The sequence below is a fragment of the Salvelinus sp. IW2-2015 genome, linkage group LG35 (assembly GCF_002910315.2).
Source record: "Salvelinus sp. IW2-2015 linkage group LG35, ASM291031v2, whole genome shotgun sequence".
Classification (NCBI taxonomy): Eukaryota; Metazoa; Chordata; class Actinopteri; order Salmoniformes; family Salmonidae; genus Salvelinus; species Salvelinus sp. IW2-2015.
The window spans coordinates 2,339,539-2,355,840 of NC_036874.1; the positions used below are offsets into that span (position 1 = coordinate 2,339,539).

At 41.4% G+C, this 16,302-nt stretch overlaps 1 protein-coding gene across 1 annotated transcript in view; it reads left to right on the top strand.

Annotated features, from left to right (window-relative positions):
* Positions 1–16,302, top strand: part of LOC111958933 (histone-lysine N-methyltransferase 2B) — a 76,077-nt gene that overhangs the window by 39,548 nt on the left and 20,227 nt on the right. The window contains exons 17-28 of the mRNA XM_070437496.1: positions 10,117–10,301; positions 10,628–10,729; positions 10,881–10,991; positions 11,725–11,801; positions 12,965–13,200; positions 13,308–13,462; positions 13,665–13,802; positions 13,961–14,119; positions 14,209–14,326; positions 14,437–14,515; positions 14,605–14,765; positions 16,066–16,209. Coding sequence (XP_070293597.1) covers positions 10,117–10,301; positions 10,628–10,729; positions 10,881–10,991; positions 11,725–11,801; positions 12,965–13,200; positions 13,308–13,462; positions 13,665–13,802; positions 13,961–14,119; positions 14,209–14,326; positions 14,437–14,515; positions 14,605–14,765; positions 16,066–16,209 — 1,665 coding nt within the window. The remainder of the gene's footprint in view (positions 1–10,116; positions 10,302–10,627; positions 10,730–10,880; positions 10,992–11,724; positions 11,802–12,964; positions 13,201–13,307; positions 13,463–13,664; positions 13,803–13,960; positions 14,120–14,208; positions 14,327–14,436; positions 14,516–14,604; positions 14,766–16,065; positions 16,210–16,302) is intronic.

Consider the following 16,302-nt stretch of genomic DNA (forward strand, 5'->3'; position numbering starts at 1 on the left):
CACATTACCAAAATTATTCACACTTGTCTTCCTATTTCCACACAATCTGTCATGGTTCCCCACCCCAACAGGGCATAAAACCAACCTCTCTTTATTGCTATATAACCCCTTTTGAGGACTCAAACCTCTTCTAGAACACATTGTTTCTGTAGGGCCTGGCTACCCATAACTTATGTTCAACATCAAGCTTGTTGAATGCGGCTCACAAGGCTTAAATTTCCACACATGTAAAAATTGCTACTCACTAGCAACTCACTTATATGCAACAAGAAGGTTTCACAAAAACAGAGGCCTCAAACCTTTTAATAGCGGACTCGAACCCCTATAATAGAGCTTGTTCAAACCTTCACACACACACGCACTCTCACACCCTGCGCTCTAACGGCCACTGCGACTGGGCTTCCACCCTTCTTACGGGTCTGGTCACTACACTAGGGTTTTACCCTCTACAGGACCACCCTGTTCAGGACTTCCCCTCTCTCTGAGATGTTATTTTTCACAGGAACTATATCCTGCTCTGGACTTACTCTATTAGCATATACCACAAAGCTATGACCGGTCGTAACACAATGGGACTACTGAATAAGCTCAGGCTTTCTAGGTCCGTATCCTATAATTGGTTCAGCCTACGACTGTCATCTCCCCAAAATGTCAGAATTTGTGATAACAGGTGTAGGAACTATGCCTACCTTTATTTCTGTTGCCGGCTCTTGTTTCACTGATTCGGAATCTTTAGTTCGACTGCAAATCGTGGCGAACCCTGCTCGCAGCGCCAACTGTTAGGTTCTAATTCTGAGTCAAAAGTCCAACGGATACTATGATAGCTTAACCAAGTTTATTCTTCCCAGAGGGTCAATACAGCTGCATTTAGACAAAACATGTTTCCTCCATCACAAGTATGTGTARATAGATGCACTCCTCATTCTCGCCAACCCTTGCATCTTTTATGGTTCGACAGGAAGACGAAGTGATGGGGTAATAAACCGTTCCTTCCCTCTTAACTTCTTGCCGCACCGATCCCTTTAGCGGGATCAAAATATTTATAACATGAAATCACAAAGTGAAATATACCAAAACACAGCTTAGCTTGTTGTTAATCCACCTATCGTGTCAGATTTTGAAAATATGCTTTACAGCGAAAGCAATCCAAGCGTTTGAGTTTTATCAATCACTAGACAAAACCGTAAGAACAGCTAGCCTCAAATTAGCTTGGTAATGAAAGTCAGAAAAGCAATCAAATTAATCGCTTACCTTTGATAATCTTCGGATGTTTGGACTCACGAGACTCCCAGTTACACAATAAATGTTATTTTTGTTCGATAAAGATTAGTTTTATAACCAAAAAACGCCATTTGATTTGCGCGTTATGTTCAGACAGACGAAAATTCCAAAAAGTATCCGTAATGTTCGTAGAAACATGTCAAACGTTTTTTATAATCAATCCTCAGGTTGTTTTTAACATACATAATCGATAATATTTCAACCAGACGGTAACCTATTCAATACTACAGAGAAAGAAAATGTCGAGCTACATCTCTCGCGCGCGAAGACTAATCAAAGGACACCTGGCGCGTTTTGAAAAATCTCGCTCATTTTTCAAAATAAAAGCTTGAAACTATGTCTAAAACCTGGTCACAGCCTGAGAAGCCATTGAAATGGAATCTGGTTGATACCCTTTAAATGGAGGAGGAGCAGGCAACGGAACAGGGATTTTTCCAAATAAAAGGCACTTCCAGGTTGGATTTCCTCAGGTTTTTGCCTGCAAAATCAGTTCTGTTATACTCACAGACAATATTTTGACAGTTTTGGAAACTTTAGAGTGTTTTCTATCCTAATCTGTCAATTATTGCATATTCTAGCATCTGGACCTGAGAATAGTCCGTTTACCTTGGGAACGTTATTTTTCCAAACATAACTATTCTGCCCCCTAGTGAAAGAAGTTTAAGAGGTGGACCTGACCTCAACCCCCTTGATGCCTAATCCTAAACTCTCCACCCGTATCACCTACAGCAATCATGTGATTGCCTCCCCTCTACTCAGCACGTTCCAAAGCCATCTGGCTCCTACAGATAACCATTCACTTCTMATATAAAAACCAGTGTCTATRACTCCTTAGATACTATAGTATTACTTCTGATGTATCATGTCTCTAGTATAACAATGTTTTAAGTTTAAGAAGTCATAACCAAGAATCTAACAGTATCAAGAATGATCCACCACCCAAAGAATATCCAGCCAACTTGACACAACTGTGGGAAGCATTGGAGTCAACATGGGCCAGCATCCCTATGGAAAGCTTTAAACACCATGTAGAGTCCATGCCCCAACGAATTGAGGATGTTCTGAGGGTGGGTGTTAGTATATTAGTGGTGCACAGTATACCAAAAAGTTATTATATCAACATTTTTAGAATGCCATAGTACCGTTCCATATGATACCACTGACTTTTTCAGCCCTACTGATCTAAAGAACCTGTTATAAAGTCAGTTTTGTTTATAAAKTCAGCAAAAAAAGAAAAGTCCCATTTTCAGGACCCTGTCTTTCAAAGATAATTTGTAAAAATCCAAATAACTTGACAGATCTTTTTTGTAAAGGGTTTAAACACTGTTTCCCATGCTTGTTCAATGAACCAAAAACAATTAATAAACATGCACCTGTGGAACGGTCATTAAGACACTAACAGCTTACAGACGGTAGGCAATTCAGGTCACAGTTATGGAAACGTAGGACACTAAAGAGTGACTCTGACTCTGAAAAACACCAAAAGAAAGATGCCCAGGGTACTTGCTCTGTGTGAACGTGCCTTAGGCAAGGAGGCATGAGGACTGTAGATGTGGCCACGGCAATAAATTGCAATGTCCGTACTGTGAGACGCCTAAGACGGCGCTACAGGGAGACAGGACAGACAGCTGATCGTCCTCGCAGTGGCAGACCACGTGTAACAACACCTGCACAGGATCGGTACATCCGAACATCACACCTGCGGGACAGGTACAGGATGGCAACAACAACTGCCCGAGTTACACCAGGAACGCACAATCCCTCCATCAGTGCTCAGACTGTTCGCAATAGGCTAAGAGAGGCTGGACTGAGGGCTTGGAGGCCTTTGTGTTTCTATGTGTTCTATGTGTTTGATGCCATTCCATTTGTGATGTTCCAGCCATTATTATGAGCCGTCCTCCCTTCAGCATCCTCCACTGATGTATATTCCTTCCTCCCATTCCTCCAGCCATATCACAGGTAGAGCTTTGCAAATATGAGCAAATCAGCCATTCTATGCAGTATTCTATTAGMTCAATTTGTTGTATTGAGTGAAAGTGTGAATTTCAGTGACAGGTTTTTGGAGAACGTTTAGAAAAGCTTCCAGGGGATGCTAGGCCACTGAATCTCGGTATTGTGATACTTCGCCTGGTATCGTATCGTTTATATAATGTTGGAATTGTGACAAGCCTACAGTGTATATTGAGACACAAGTCAGTGCATCAGGTGCAATAACCCCAGTAGCATTAAATAGCATTCAACAAATGACTCATCACAGTAAGCGCAGGAGTTTCCAATAGAGAACAAGTATGAAAGGTCGAATGAATTACGTGGGTGATTCTCAAAATAGTTATTTAATGTAATGCCCAGATGTAATTTTCTGCCTAAAGGAGTCGTGAAAATGCACGACTCGAGTTCTGCTTCCTTGCTTTGTCCTTTGCTGTCAGGGTTACCCAGAAACACATATAATAACAAAGTTTCCCATCTTGTGTTTTGTAGTGTGGGTTTTTTCCTCCAGTTATGAAGAAGTTGGCCTTTGCTCTCAGCAACATGTTTCTCACATTTTTTGTTTGTCTAGTTTCAGTTTGTTTTCCTTGGAATTGGCGCCATATGAGAGGGATTGTGGGTGCCGATAGGATGCATGGGGAGTGAGTAGCTCTGTTTAGGATGCATGGGGAGTGAGTAGCTCTRTTTTTTTTTTTACAGACAAAACTGTTATATGTAGAAGTCAGACAACAGTTCAAATTAAGCCCATAAAATTGCTAGATCAATATATCCTCAAGTACCTGGGAGAGAGTGAGTGGGAATCTGTGAATAACAGCGAACCAATCAGTTGGTAAAGCGACGCGGCGACACAACCATGGCTTCCCTCAGAGGAAAAGACAAGGAACAACTTGGAGATGCAAATGAGAGTAATGAATGTCTAAAGGATATCCAGGAAAGTGTAGCTAAAAGGCTCTTGATGCTCACCAAAACAAACGGTTACAATCTGTGGTGAAAAAAGTAGATTTGCTCGAAAGGAAGTCGTCTATCGTGTCAGACACGTACCAACAAGGCATGTGTGTGAGCGAACAAGACGACAAAATTTGCCTTTTGGAAACAAAGCTGCTAACTTTGGAAGAGGAATTGAAAATACTGTAGAACGAGACGAAACATGAGATTATTGTCTTTACCAGAAGACGAGGAAAAAGAAGCCCTTTCCAGCTACGTGATCAAACTGATTTCACTTTGCAAATAAACTTTATATTTCCATGGAAATACATGGGTAGCCATGAGAAAGTTATAAATTATGTAGCTGTCGGCTATATTAGCCACGACTTACCGTTCTTTGTGCAGCTTCAAATGTCGAAATTGGAAGTTGTTGCGCCTCCGTCTGTAATTTTCTTCCCGCATGTTTTGCAAGTTGCAATTCGTTTTTTGTTGATACTGCGTAGTCTTTATATCCAAAAAGAATAATTTTGGGTATCATCTTTCCAAGGGCTCCATCTGAATTCACCCGCCAACGTTCCTCRGCACTGCCACGTGCAACTTTTTCTCAGCTGGCACAATTTGATTGGATGCTGTCTGATTCAAACTGTAATCCGTTAAATGAAGAGTTGACGTGCTGCACACTTTTTTTAATAGCATCATTTTTTATATTTGGGCTTGGGGAGGATATCAAGTCAGTTCCAGTCAAAAGGCTCCAGTCCAAGTTAAGTCACGAGTCATTGATTTCAAAGTCGAGTTGCAAGTTGTCATATTTGTGACTCGAGTCCACACCTCTGCTAAATATCCTTGCATGGTAATCTTCAAATTGTGGAACTATCAGACTAAAGTCAACATTCTGAATGCACAGGGGTGTAAGGAGATTAAAATCCACGGCCAATCCATTAGATTCATCCAGGACCTGTCTGCTAGGCTGTGAAAAAAACACTACGATTTCATTCCGATCAGACCGTCACTGGAGAAAAGTGAAATCAAAACTCATCTACAATTCCTGGCAATGCTGTCAGTATGGAAGGGAAAGCAAAGCATGGAATTCACAAGTGCAGATGATGCCCTGGACAAGATGGAAGAATCCCTTCCAGTTGGAGAGACCCCTTGTCTGAGGATAGGAAGAAGCGGGGAAAGGCGATAAACACTAGGCTACATACAAGGATGCCTAGGACCAGCACATCGTAAATTGAGACATTATTATTCCCCCCTCCCCCCAATACAATCTATACACTACCTTCCCCAAGTAATTCTTCTATATGAAGTAACGATAGAAGTAACCGATGCCAATGGGCCACATGGACATTAGTTGTTACAAAGTGGGATTACAATGGATTTATTTGTCGTCTACTCYAAATAGAAAGATTCTAACTTTTTTTTTATTATAAAAAATAATAACATCTTGGTAATAAACTTATCTTGATTAAGTATTCAACCCCCTTAGTCAATACATGTTATACTCACCTTTTGGCAGTGATTACAGCTGTTTCTGAGTAAATCTCTTAAGAGCTTTTGCACACCTGCATTGTACAGTATTTGCACATTATTCTTTAAATTCTTCAAGCTCTGTCAAGTTCGTTGTTGATCACTGCTAGACAGCCATTCAAGTCTTGCATAGATTTAAGTCAAAGCTAACTAGGTCACTCAAACATTCAACGTCTTCTTGGTAAGCAACTCCAGTGTATATTTCGCCTTGTGTTTTAGGTTATTGTCCTTCTGAAATATTAATTTGTCTCCCAGTATCTGTTGGAATGCAGACCTGAACCAGGTTTTCATCTAGGGTTTTGCCTGTGCTTAGCTCTATTCAATTTATTTGTATCTTTAAAAAACTCCCTAGTCCTTGCCGATGACAAGCATACCCATAACATGATACAGCCACCACCATGCTTGAAAATATGAAAAGTGGTACTCCGTGATGTGTTGTTGGATTTGCCCCAAACATAATGCTTTGTATTCAGCAATGGTGGAACAAGTACTCAATTGTTATACTTGAGATAAAGTAAAGATACCTTAATAGAAAATGACTCAAGTGAAAGTTGCCCAGTAATAGTCTAAAAGTATTTGGTTTTAAATATACTTAGGTATCAAAAGTAAAAGTTTAAATCATTGCAAATTCCTTATATTAAGCAAACCAGACATCACAATTTTCTTGTTWAAAAAAAAATGTATTTACGGATAGCCTGGGGCACACTCTCCCCCTCAGATATAATTTGCAAACGAAGGATTTGTGTTTAGTGAGTCCGTCATAGACCGTAGGGATGACCAGGGATGTTCTCTTGATAACTGCGTGAGTTGGATCATTTTCCTGTCCTACTTAAGCATTCAAAATGTAGTGAGTATTTTGGGGTGTCAGGGGAAAAGTTTGGTGTAAAAGTACATCTTTAGGAATGTAGTGAAGTACAAGTTGTCAAAAATATAAATAGTGAAGTACAGATGCTGGAAAAAAAACTTTAAGTAGTACTTTAAAGTATTTTTACATAAGTACTTTACACCACTGGTATTCAAGACAAAGTTAATTTCTTAGTCAAATTATTTGCAGTTTTACTTTAGTGCCTTACTGCAAACAGGATGCATGTTTTGGAGTATTTTTAGTATATATAGGCTTCCTACTTTTCACTCTGTCAATTAGGTTAATATTATGGAGGAACTACAATGTTGATCCATCCTCAGTTTTCTTCTATCACAGACATTAAACTCTTTAACTGTTTTTAAAAAGTCACGATTGGCATCATGGTGAAATTCCTGAGCGGTTTCCTTCCTCTCTGGCAACTTTGTAGTGACTGGGTGTATTGATACACCATCCAAACTGTAATTAATAACTTCACCATGCTCAAAGGGATATTCAATTTCTGCTTTTTTTAACCCATCTAGCAATAGGTGACCTTCTTTGCGAGGCATTGGAAAACCTCCCTAGTCTTTGTGGTTGATTCTGTGTTTGAAATGTACTGCTTAACTGAGGGACCTTACAGATAATGTGTGTATTTGGTACAGAGATTTAAGAAATCATGTTAAACACTATTATTGCACAGTGTTAGTCCATGCAACTTATTATGCGACATGTTAAAACTCTTTCCTGCAGCCAAATGACCAAATCACCGTCTAGTGGCCTCATGGGTCGAACGTTAATAATATTTAAATGAAAAACAAAAAGCCCGCCGAAAATTTGATGTTTCTTTGTCAAATGGCTTTCGTTATTTTTGTATTTTATGATGTGTATGTAGCGTGGTTCGTTCTGCGTTGTGTACTTTTAATTAGGACGCCGCCACAACTGAAGGTCTGCTAGTTGAATTCTTGAATTATTTTTATTTGCCCTGCACACGAAGAGACAACACACATTATGTTAACCCTTGGCGCAGTCAAAGCTCAAAGGGTCCTTGCTAGCCGAAGGTCAGGCAAAAGAGAACCAAAAGGAAATAACAGCTGTTGCGTGCACACATTCGATGCACAACAGCACACCATACAATACAAGTAAAATTATACAGAAATTAATTCGGACAAAATAAAAGACATACCTGCACACGGAGACAACACACATTAATGTTAACCCTTGGCACAGTCACAGCTCTCAGGCACCTGCGCGAGCACATGGACACTCACTCAAACACTGTCCCAAGTACTCACAAGTTACAATAGATACCCAAGTTAGCGAGCTTTGTGAAACTTGTTAACATAAATCTTTATATTATCCACATTGTAACAAACTTATGGTTGCAAAACAGTACATTCTGTAACATTATGACGGTTTTATATTAAACAATTTCGGAGCCAAGGACAACATACCTTGCTAGCCGAAGGTCAGGCAAAAGAGAACAATAAGGGGGTATGGAAATACAGATAACCCGCGATGGGCCAAACCAAAATATACAAAACTTTTACAATCACATGTATGTACAATATTGATATGAATAAGTGTTTGTACACCAAATAAAAACATTAGCTATGCAGCTGTAATTAAATTWAAAAAATACACTGAATTATTATTATCAAATTATTAACATCCCCTCTTGACCTGGCCTATTTGAATTGGTCCTTGTGTGCAACTTGGTGCATAATCTAGGGGAACAACATCACGCTCTCGACCTTCGCCTCTTCCGAGTCCATACGAGAGTTGCTGTAACTACCAATTTGGATATCACGAAAAAGGGGAGAAAAAAAGGGTTAAAAGTATAAATATATAAAAGATTACAAAGAAACCCTGTGTGACACTGATTTAGCCCACTGCAGTAAACGGTTGAGAAAATGTTTACTCCTGAACCTATTTAGGCTTGCCATAACAATGGGGTTGAATAGTTATTGACTCAAGACATTTCAGCTTATCATTTTTAATTGGTAAAAATGTAGAAAAACACAATTCCCCTGTGACATTATGGGGTATTGTGTGTATGCCAGTGACAAATTTAATCAATTTTAAATTCAGGTTGTAACACAACAAAATGCGGAGAAAGTCAAGGGGTGTAAATATTTTCTGAAGGCACTGTATCTCTATTAAGGCTGACCCCATTAAGTGGACTGGTCGATGGGTTGTTGGTCGACTGAGCTTTCTTTTGTCGAACAGTCCCAAATGTATGTGTTTCTTCATGGTGCACAAGCCGACTGTCTAATTCACGCCTATCTCAGTGGACTGCTCCATTGCCGAGGCCATGAGGATGGCACAGCCCATAACTCCAAAACGTGCTACTGAAATTGTAAATGGTTATATTATGTAACAATAATGGTGCAACGCTAATAAATAGAATATTATTTTATAACAAATGCGCTTTCTCCCGCGATGGATAGTGGTTCTGAAACATAATCTTCAGTGCGCCGTTGAATTGGCGCCTTTCCCCTTTATGTTGCTATGTGCATAATAGCAAACTTAACCAGAATGTTGATGTTGAGAACAATGCGAAGGAGGCAGCAGCTGAATGAGGAGATGAGGAAACAGGTCTTGCCTTAATTGTCTTAAGAAAATTGAGGGGAAACACCAACTTAATTAATGAATAGCCTAACTGTTAAACATGCCTGGTTTTATAAATTATCCATATACAGTACCAGTCAAGTTTTAGAACACCTACTCATTCAAGGGTTTTTATTTTATTTTTCCTATTTTCTCGATTGTAGAATAATAGRGAAGATGTCAAAACTATGAAATAACACATGGAATCATGTAGTAAACAAACAAATGAAAATATATTTGCGATTCTTCAAAGTAGCCACCCTTTGCCTTGATGACAGCTTTGCTCACTCTTGGCACTTTCGAGTTTCTTTTTCACATCCATTTTGCTGCTTTTTTCACATCCATTTTGCTGTCATGTGTTCGGAGTTTGTTAGAACCAATTTATTGATGTGATTATGATAGGCTATAGGCCAGGCCCTATTGGTCACATGCATACATGTTTCACGTAAGAGAACAAGGGTCTAGGGAATGTTTTTCCTTAACAAATGTAGGTATTTCGGTAACAGAACTTTTCAGTTTAGGAACAAGTAAGAAACGAAATCGCTGTTATTATGTTGCAGCTTTGGCATGTAAAGCGCTATAAACACTTGCTGTGGTGTCTGTTTGCTGCACCAGGGAGGAGAGACTTGCTGTCATTTGTTATAAATGTTTTTACACAGCATGGCCAATGGATTCTCTCCCTCATGAGTAATTTGTCTTAATTATTTCATCAAACAGTGTGCTTAAAGCGTCAGACAAGCTCAGTGCATATAGTTGATTTTATTCAAATGCATAGAGCGTGTCTATATTTGAAAAAATGTGTTTTACAATTTTGATTGGTCTAAAGAACAGATGACGACTATCTGGGACAGACCAAATCTGAGTTTATCACCTGCTGTTATCTCCCATGCTTTTGATGTAGTGCGAAGGAATGGTTCTGATGGTTGTCCGTCCCTCCTACCCTCCAGGTGACCTGTATGAGATTCTGTCCAGCCTGCCAGAGAGTGTGGCGTATTCCTGCCGGCCCTGCAGCCAGTCCCAGCCCAGCGCCTGGAGGGAGCTGCTCCACATGGAGCTGAGGGCCGGGGTAGAGAAGGTGCTGGCCTGCCTGCTCACCTCCACTCTCACCCAGCACCTCATCACCTGCTCACAGGTGGGAGATACCAGGCCGTACAATGCTTCTTACCACAGGATGCTAAATGAGACAGGATGCGCAGGCTGAAAATAGCAGCAGGCATTTTAACACCTATCATTACTTGTAGTCAAGTTTTCATGTGGCTTTTCTGAAGAAATAATTTCAAAGAATGAGTGCAACGACTCTCTCCTCTCTTTTTAAAAAGTTTATTAGCTGATATCAGAGATCTGCTAGGACTATTTGCCCGTTCCTCTTGAACTGTTGCACATAAGTGCTTGTGTGGCTATATGTTCAGTGTTGTTTCTCTGTAACATACTAAATTTGTCCATATTCCCCTCCTGTAGTGCGTGACCCAGGTTGACCCTGACAGTGGAGCGGAGGGCCAGCCAGTCTGTGACCTCCGTGCTGTGGGCAAGAAGTTTGACAAAGGCCTCTACACCACCCTGGTCAGTGTCTGTCTATATAGCATCTGAATTGGCAGGACAGGATCTCTTCTACATTAACTCTCATTTGAAGGAACATTTTCAAAGGAAGATGAATGAGTAGTGTCAGCTAAATAACTATGTTTGTATATTTCTATGTCTGTTGATGTTGTAGAAATCATTCCATGAAGATGTGGTGCAAGTGGTGCGGAGGCGTCTGGATCAGGAGGAGTCTCTACCGGAGGATGAAAGGCCCACAGCCTTGGCCCGCTCCTACTACTTGAAGGTAAAAGCTGAGTACTCAGACAGCAACACTCTGGGGGGAAAGCTCTTTACATAGGCAATTMTACAGTACAAATCAGAAATATTTACTTGACCATGTAGCTACAAGCACAGTACTTACAGTTCAACCAACTGTTTTGTGTCATACTGAAAGTCTTCTGCAATGTTATCACGTTTTCCTGTACTTTAGCTACATAAACACAGCTTTTTTGTTAAAAGCACACACACGATAGTAAACGGATATACAAATGTTCTCACTATACTTGGTTGCACTTTGAACACAGCTGTTTACGCTCATCTTGCTTGAGACATTCAACTTAATTTGAAGTATTGTGTATAGACTGTACACACTAGTTTAAATGTTTCATAAAATTCAATATCAGAAGTTAGACAACAGACACTTGAATACCCTCATCCTAACGCAATATATGGTCTGTACTCAGTCAGTGATATCAGTCCTCAGTATATGTATTGTGGTGTCTGCTGTTCCAAATGGCTGTCTAGTCAGCAGAACAGTATGTGATTGGGAATGAGTTATGGGGCTCTGTAGGGCTGTGGTTCTGGTGGTCATGACTCTCCTGGTGGTCATAGGTTCACTTGGTTCAAACTAAAGTCATAGAAGATGGTTGAATCCAAGAATATTTGCAATGTTTATTGGAAAGAAAAAAMCAGTACATGTTGTAAAATGGCKAACAGAYGAGTGTAGATTCACCCTCTSCTCACTGTTCTCTCTGCAGCTTCTGGAGGAGGTCTTCAACTGGTTCAACAGTCAGGACCCCAAAGTGTGGGACCCCCGATCCAAAGACCTGCCTATGTGAGTAGCAATCTGCTCCTCATATCTCCTAGTTTAGGGTATCTCAACTGGTGGCCCACAGTGATTTTATTTCCCATGCATAATAGAGAAATATGTGGTTTTATACCAATGTAAGCAGGTTTTGAAATTATTGTTTTAGTCAAATTATATCTGTTTGGGCTTCCTGCGATCATTTTGCAGTCTACAAATGATGTGTAATTATGTTCCGGCCCCCTGACCATCTGCTCAAGAGAGAATCGTCCCGCGGCTGAATCTAGTTGATGATCCCTGTCCTAGTCTGTTAAACCTAGATTTTGTTATGCTTTTGAACTCGGCGTACGATTTACCAAGGCTCTTAGAAGGTTATCTGTCTGGGAGTTATTGCTCAGACATTAGGATTTGGGGATTTAACACTTAGGTTGAAGAATTTACCATGTCATCAGATATTGACTCATATGGGAAGATTTCAATGAAATTCCAGTTTAAGGTTGGGTTGTGATATATTGCTTCACTACTTCCCTGCAGTGATTTATGTATTTTCCCATGAAGCAGCATAAGCCTACATTCAGTGGCGCAACTGATTGTTTTCTGGTTTGCCACACATTTGTATGACACCCCTGTTGTTCCCATCCTGATGGGAGATGAGAAGTTGATTTGAATTGTACTGTCAACAATGACCTTAAAGTGGGGGAAAAGTCATTCAAATCCAATGTGACAGGAAGTTACAGAAGTTAGTCTTATAATTATTTTCTTCTTCTGTATGTTAAAGCCAGGACAGTCCCCCTCCTCTCCCACACATTCCCAGTTCACAGCTTTCCTTCCCTGCGATGGAGGACACAGAGTAGTGACTTCATTTAGCTCATTGTAGGGTGATGCACAGAGTGGTAAGCTCAGGACTTAACCTGTCTGTCACCTTATCTTCTGGGGGCAAGATTGATTAATAAACATGAATTGTTTCTTAATGTAAATGAGTGTAATCATAATTAGCTAGATGTGAGCCACTGTCTCAGTTGTATGCGCAAAGTCAAATCCTAACTTGAGTAACTGTGTGCACGTGTAACTCAGATGTTTGCCTAAACCATCCAAATTTGAGTTTTGCACTGGTGTCTAACATAGAACTTGACTTCCTCTTCTTTCATCTCCTCACCCCTCCATTTCTCCATCCATTCTCTTTCCCATTGCAGTGGGATGCTGTCCCATGCGGTTCAGCCCCCCACCACTGAGCATGTGTATGCCCAGTGGCGTGAGAGGGAGGAGCTAAGGTCCAGGGCCCCTCTAGGGACCCTGCAGACGGAGAACGTTCCACGCCRGGAGGTGAAACAAGAAGAGGTGCCTCACCCCACCACCCCACTGATCACAGAGCCAACCAGGGGTCTCCACTTTAGGAAAAACAGGGATTTCAGGCTTAATAAACTCAAAGGTACTTTACACAACTGAGGGGAGGAAAAACAATGAGAAAGAAAATATTGAATCAACCAATTTCCTAAGGGAATTGTTTTGGTTTGATGTTTGGCATTTGTCCCTCAGGGAAAAGGGGAAGAGCCAGACTGCAATCCATGTCTGAGGGACGTCCATTCAAGTCTGAGGGACGGCTGTCCAAGGCTGACCTAGACACAGGGTGGTCCAAGGACGACGGGAGGCAATGCTCACTGTGCCAAAAGTATGGAGATGCTAAGTCCAATGTGAGTAAGACTGAAACTAGGTTTCAGAACACTTCTGAGCAGCATGGTGGAAAGAAAACCGCACTCTGACTTCAGAGCACTAAGCCTTCATACCCTTTTTCAACATAACAGCCCTTGACTCACAGGAAATTAAGTCAACCAAATCCACACAGTAGGTAACCCACCAGTTCTGTATTTCTAACCTCCTCCGTGTGTTACTCAGGAGGCGGGCAGGCTGCTGTACCTGGGCCAGAACGAATGGGCTCACATCAACTGCTCCATGTGGTCCGCCGAGGTGTTCGAGGAGGACAATGGCTCTCTGATGCACGTGCACAGTGCCGTCGCTAGGGGGCGCTTCATGGTGAGGCTTCACTTTATTTGTGCAGTGACATTCTTGTTTTTCCAGCAGCTGTAGTTTGTGTATCTTTGTCCAACGTCCATCATCTCTCTCAAACTCATTATCCACCCCTTTTCTCTCCTCCTGGACTGATCTAACCTGTCTGTCTCTTGTTCCCTCAGCGCTGTGAGCGCTGTAACCATACAGGTGCCACAGTGGGCTGCTGTCTGACCTCCTGCCAGAGCAACTACCACTTCATGTGTGCCCGCTCCCGCAACTGTGTATTCCAGGACGACAAGAAGGTGTACTGCTACAAACACAGAGACCTCATCAGTGGCAAGGTAAAGTCCTGGGACTACTCAGCAGTGGGACTGTTATGTTTTTTTATGAGTTTCCTCACGCATGTGTACATTGTTCTTGTTCATTGCAGATCATCACCGGCCAAGGGTTTGAGGTGAATCGGAGGATGTATGTGGACTTTGATGGGATCAGTCTTCGCAGGAAGTTCTTGACCGGACTGGAGCCAGAAAACATAAATTTGATGATTGGTATATTTTCTCAACACATTACATTGTTATTTTTAGCTCACTTGAGTATAAGTATCACAGGACTGGTCATGGGTTTTGCTCATCTAATCATAGTTATTTTCTGATTTCAGGCTCTTTGCAGATTGAAAAGCTAGGTATGCTGACTGAGCTGTCTGCAAAGCAAGGAAAACTCTTCCCAGTGGGTTACCGGTAAGTAGCAGAAATTCATAATGAAACAGAAATATGCATGTTACGACTTGGGTATTTTATGACTTCCTTTCAACTCCTCCTCTCCCCAGGTGTTCTCGCTGGTACTGGAGCACGGTGAACCCACTGCGGCGATGCAAATACACGTGTACGATCCGTGAGGTCCGACCGCCGGTCCCTGAGAAACCTGCTGAAGAGATGCCTGACAAAGGAGAGAATAACACTATAGCACACAGCCCCTGCGCCCAGTCAGGTGAGAGTCCTGGTAACACAACACTGCATCAAACCATCACTACTACACTGAACAAAAATATTGGCGCAACATGTAAAGTGTTGGTGCCATGTTTCATGAGCTGAAATAAAATATCATAGCAATTTCTATACATACAAAAGCTTATTTAGCTCAAATTTTGTGCACAAATTTGCTTACTAATAATGTATAATCCATTCACCTGACAGGTGTGGCATATCAAGAATCTGATTAAACAGCATGATCATTACACAGGTGCACCTTGTGCTGGGAACAATAAAAGGCCACTCTAAAATGTGCATTTTTATCACACAACACAATACCATAGATGTCTCAGGTTTTGCGGGAGCGTGCAATTTGCATTCTCACTGCAGGAGTCCACCAGACATGTTGCCAGAAAATTGAATGTTCAGTTCTCTACCATAAGCTGCCTCCAAAGTTGTTTTGGAGAATTTGGCAGTATGCCCAACTGACGATCACGTTGTATGGCCACGTGTGGGTGAGCGGTTTGCTGACGTTGTGAACCGAGTGCCCCGTCGTAGCATGAGGGTATGGGCAGGGTATGGGCAGGCATAAGCTACGGACATCGAACACAATTGCATTTTATTGATGGCAATTTGAATGCACAGAGATATACCGTGACACGATCCTGAGGCCCATTGTCGTGCCATTCACCCACCGCCATCACCTCATGTTTCAGAATGATAATGCACTGCCCCATGTCGCAAGGATCTGTACACAATTCCTGGAAGCTGAAAATGTCCCAGTTCTTCCATGGCCTTCATACTCACCAGACATGTCACTCCTTGAGCATGTTTGGTAAGCTTTGGATCGACGTGTATAACCGTGTGTTCCAGTTCCTGCCTCTCTCCAGCAACTTCATGCAGACGTTGAAGTGGAGAGGGGACCACATTCCACAAGCTACAATCAACAGCTTGATGAACTCTATGCGAAGGAGATATTGCGCTTCATGAGGCAAAAATAGTGCTCGTACCCGATACTTTTCTGATCAATGCCCCTACCTTTTTTTTTAAGGTATCTGTGACCAAAATATGCATATCAGTATTCCCAGTCATGTGAAATCCATAGATTAGGGCCTAATGAATTTATTTCAATTGACTGATTTCCTTATGAACTGTCATTCAATGAAATCTTTGATATTGTTGAATGTTGCGTTTCTATTTTTGTTCAGTATAAATATTTGTGTGAATGTGTGACTGTTGGCTTTCTTACACTACAACGTGGATATTAGCAAGACTTAGCTGTGGCATAGGAAACAGAGTTGTTGTTGCTTCACCTCTAGAATCTGATGCCCAAGAGGTTGACYTGGCACATTCCCGACCCACTACTCCCAGCTTCTCAGCTCCACTCCCTAAACCTGACCAAGGGGCAAGGCCCAAAATCAGGAGACCAGCTGGAGGACTGTTCCGGCCTCTGCCCTCCCCAGGTAACTGTTCCGTGGTTGGCTAATGTTGTTTTATAAAAAAAACAATTGTCAGGTTTTGAGTGATTTCTAGATATTACTCAGAAAGCATTAATT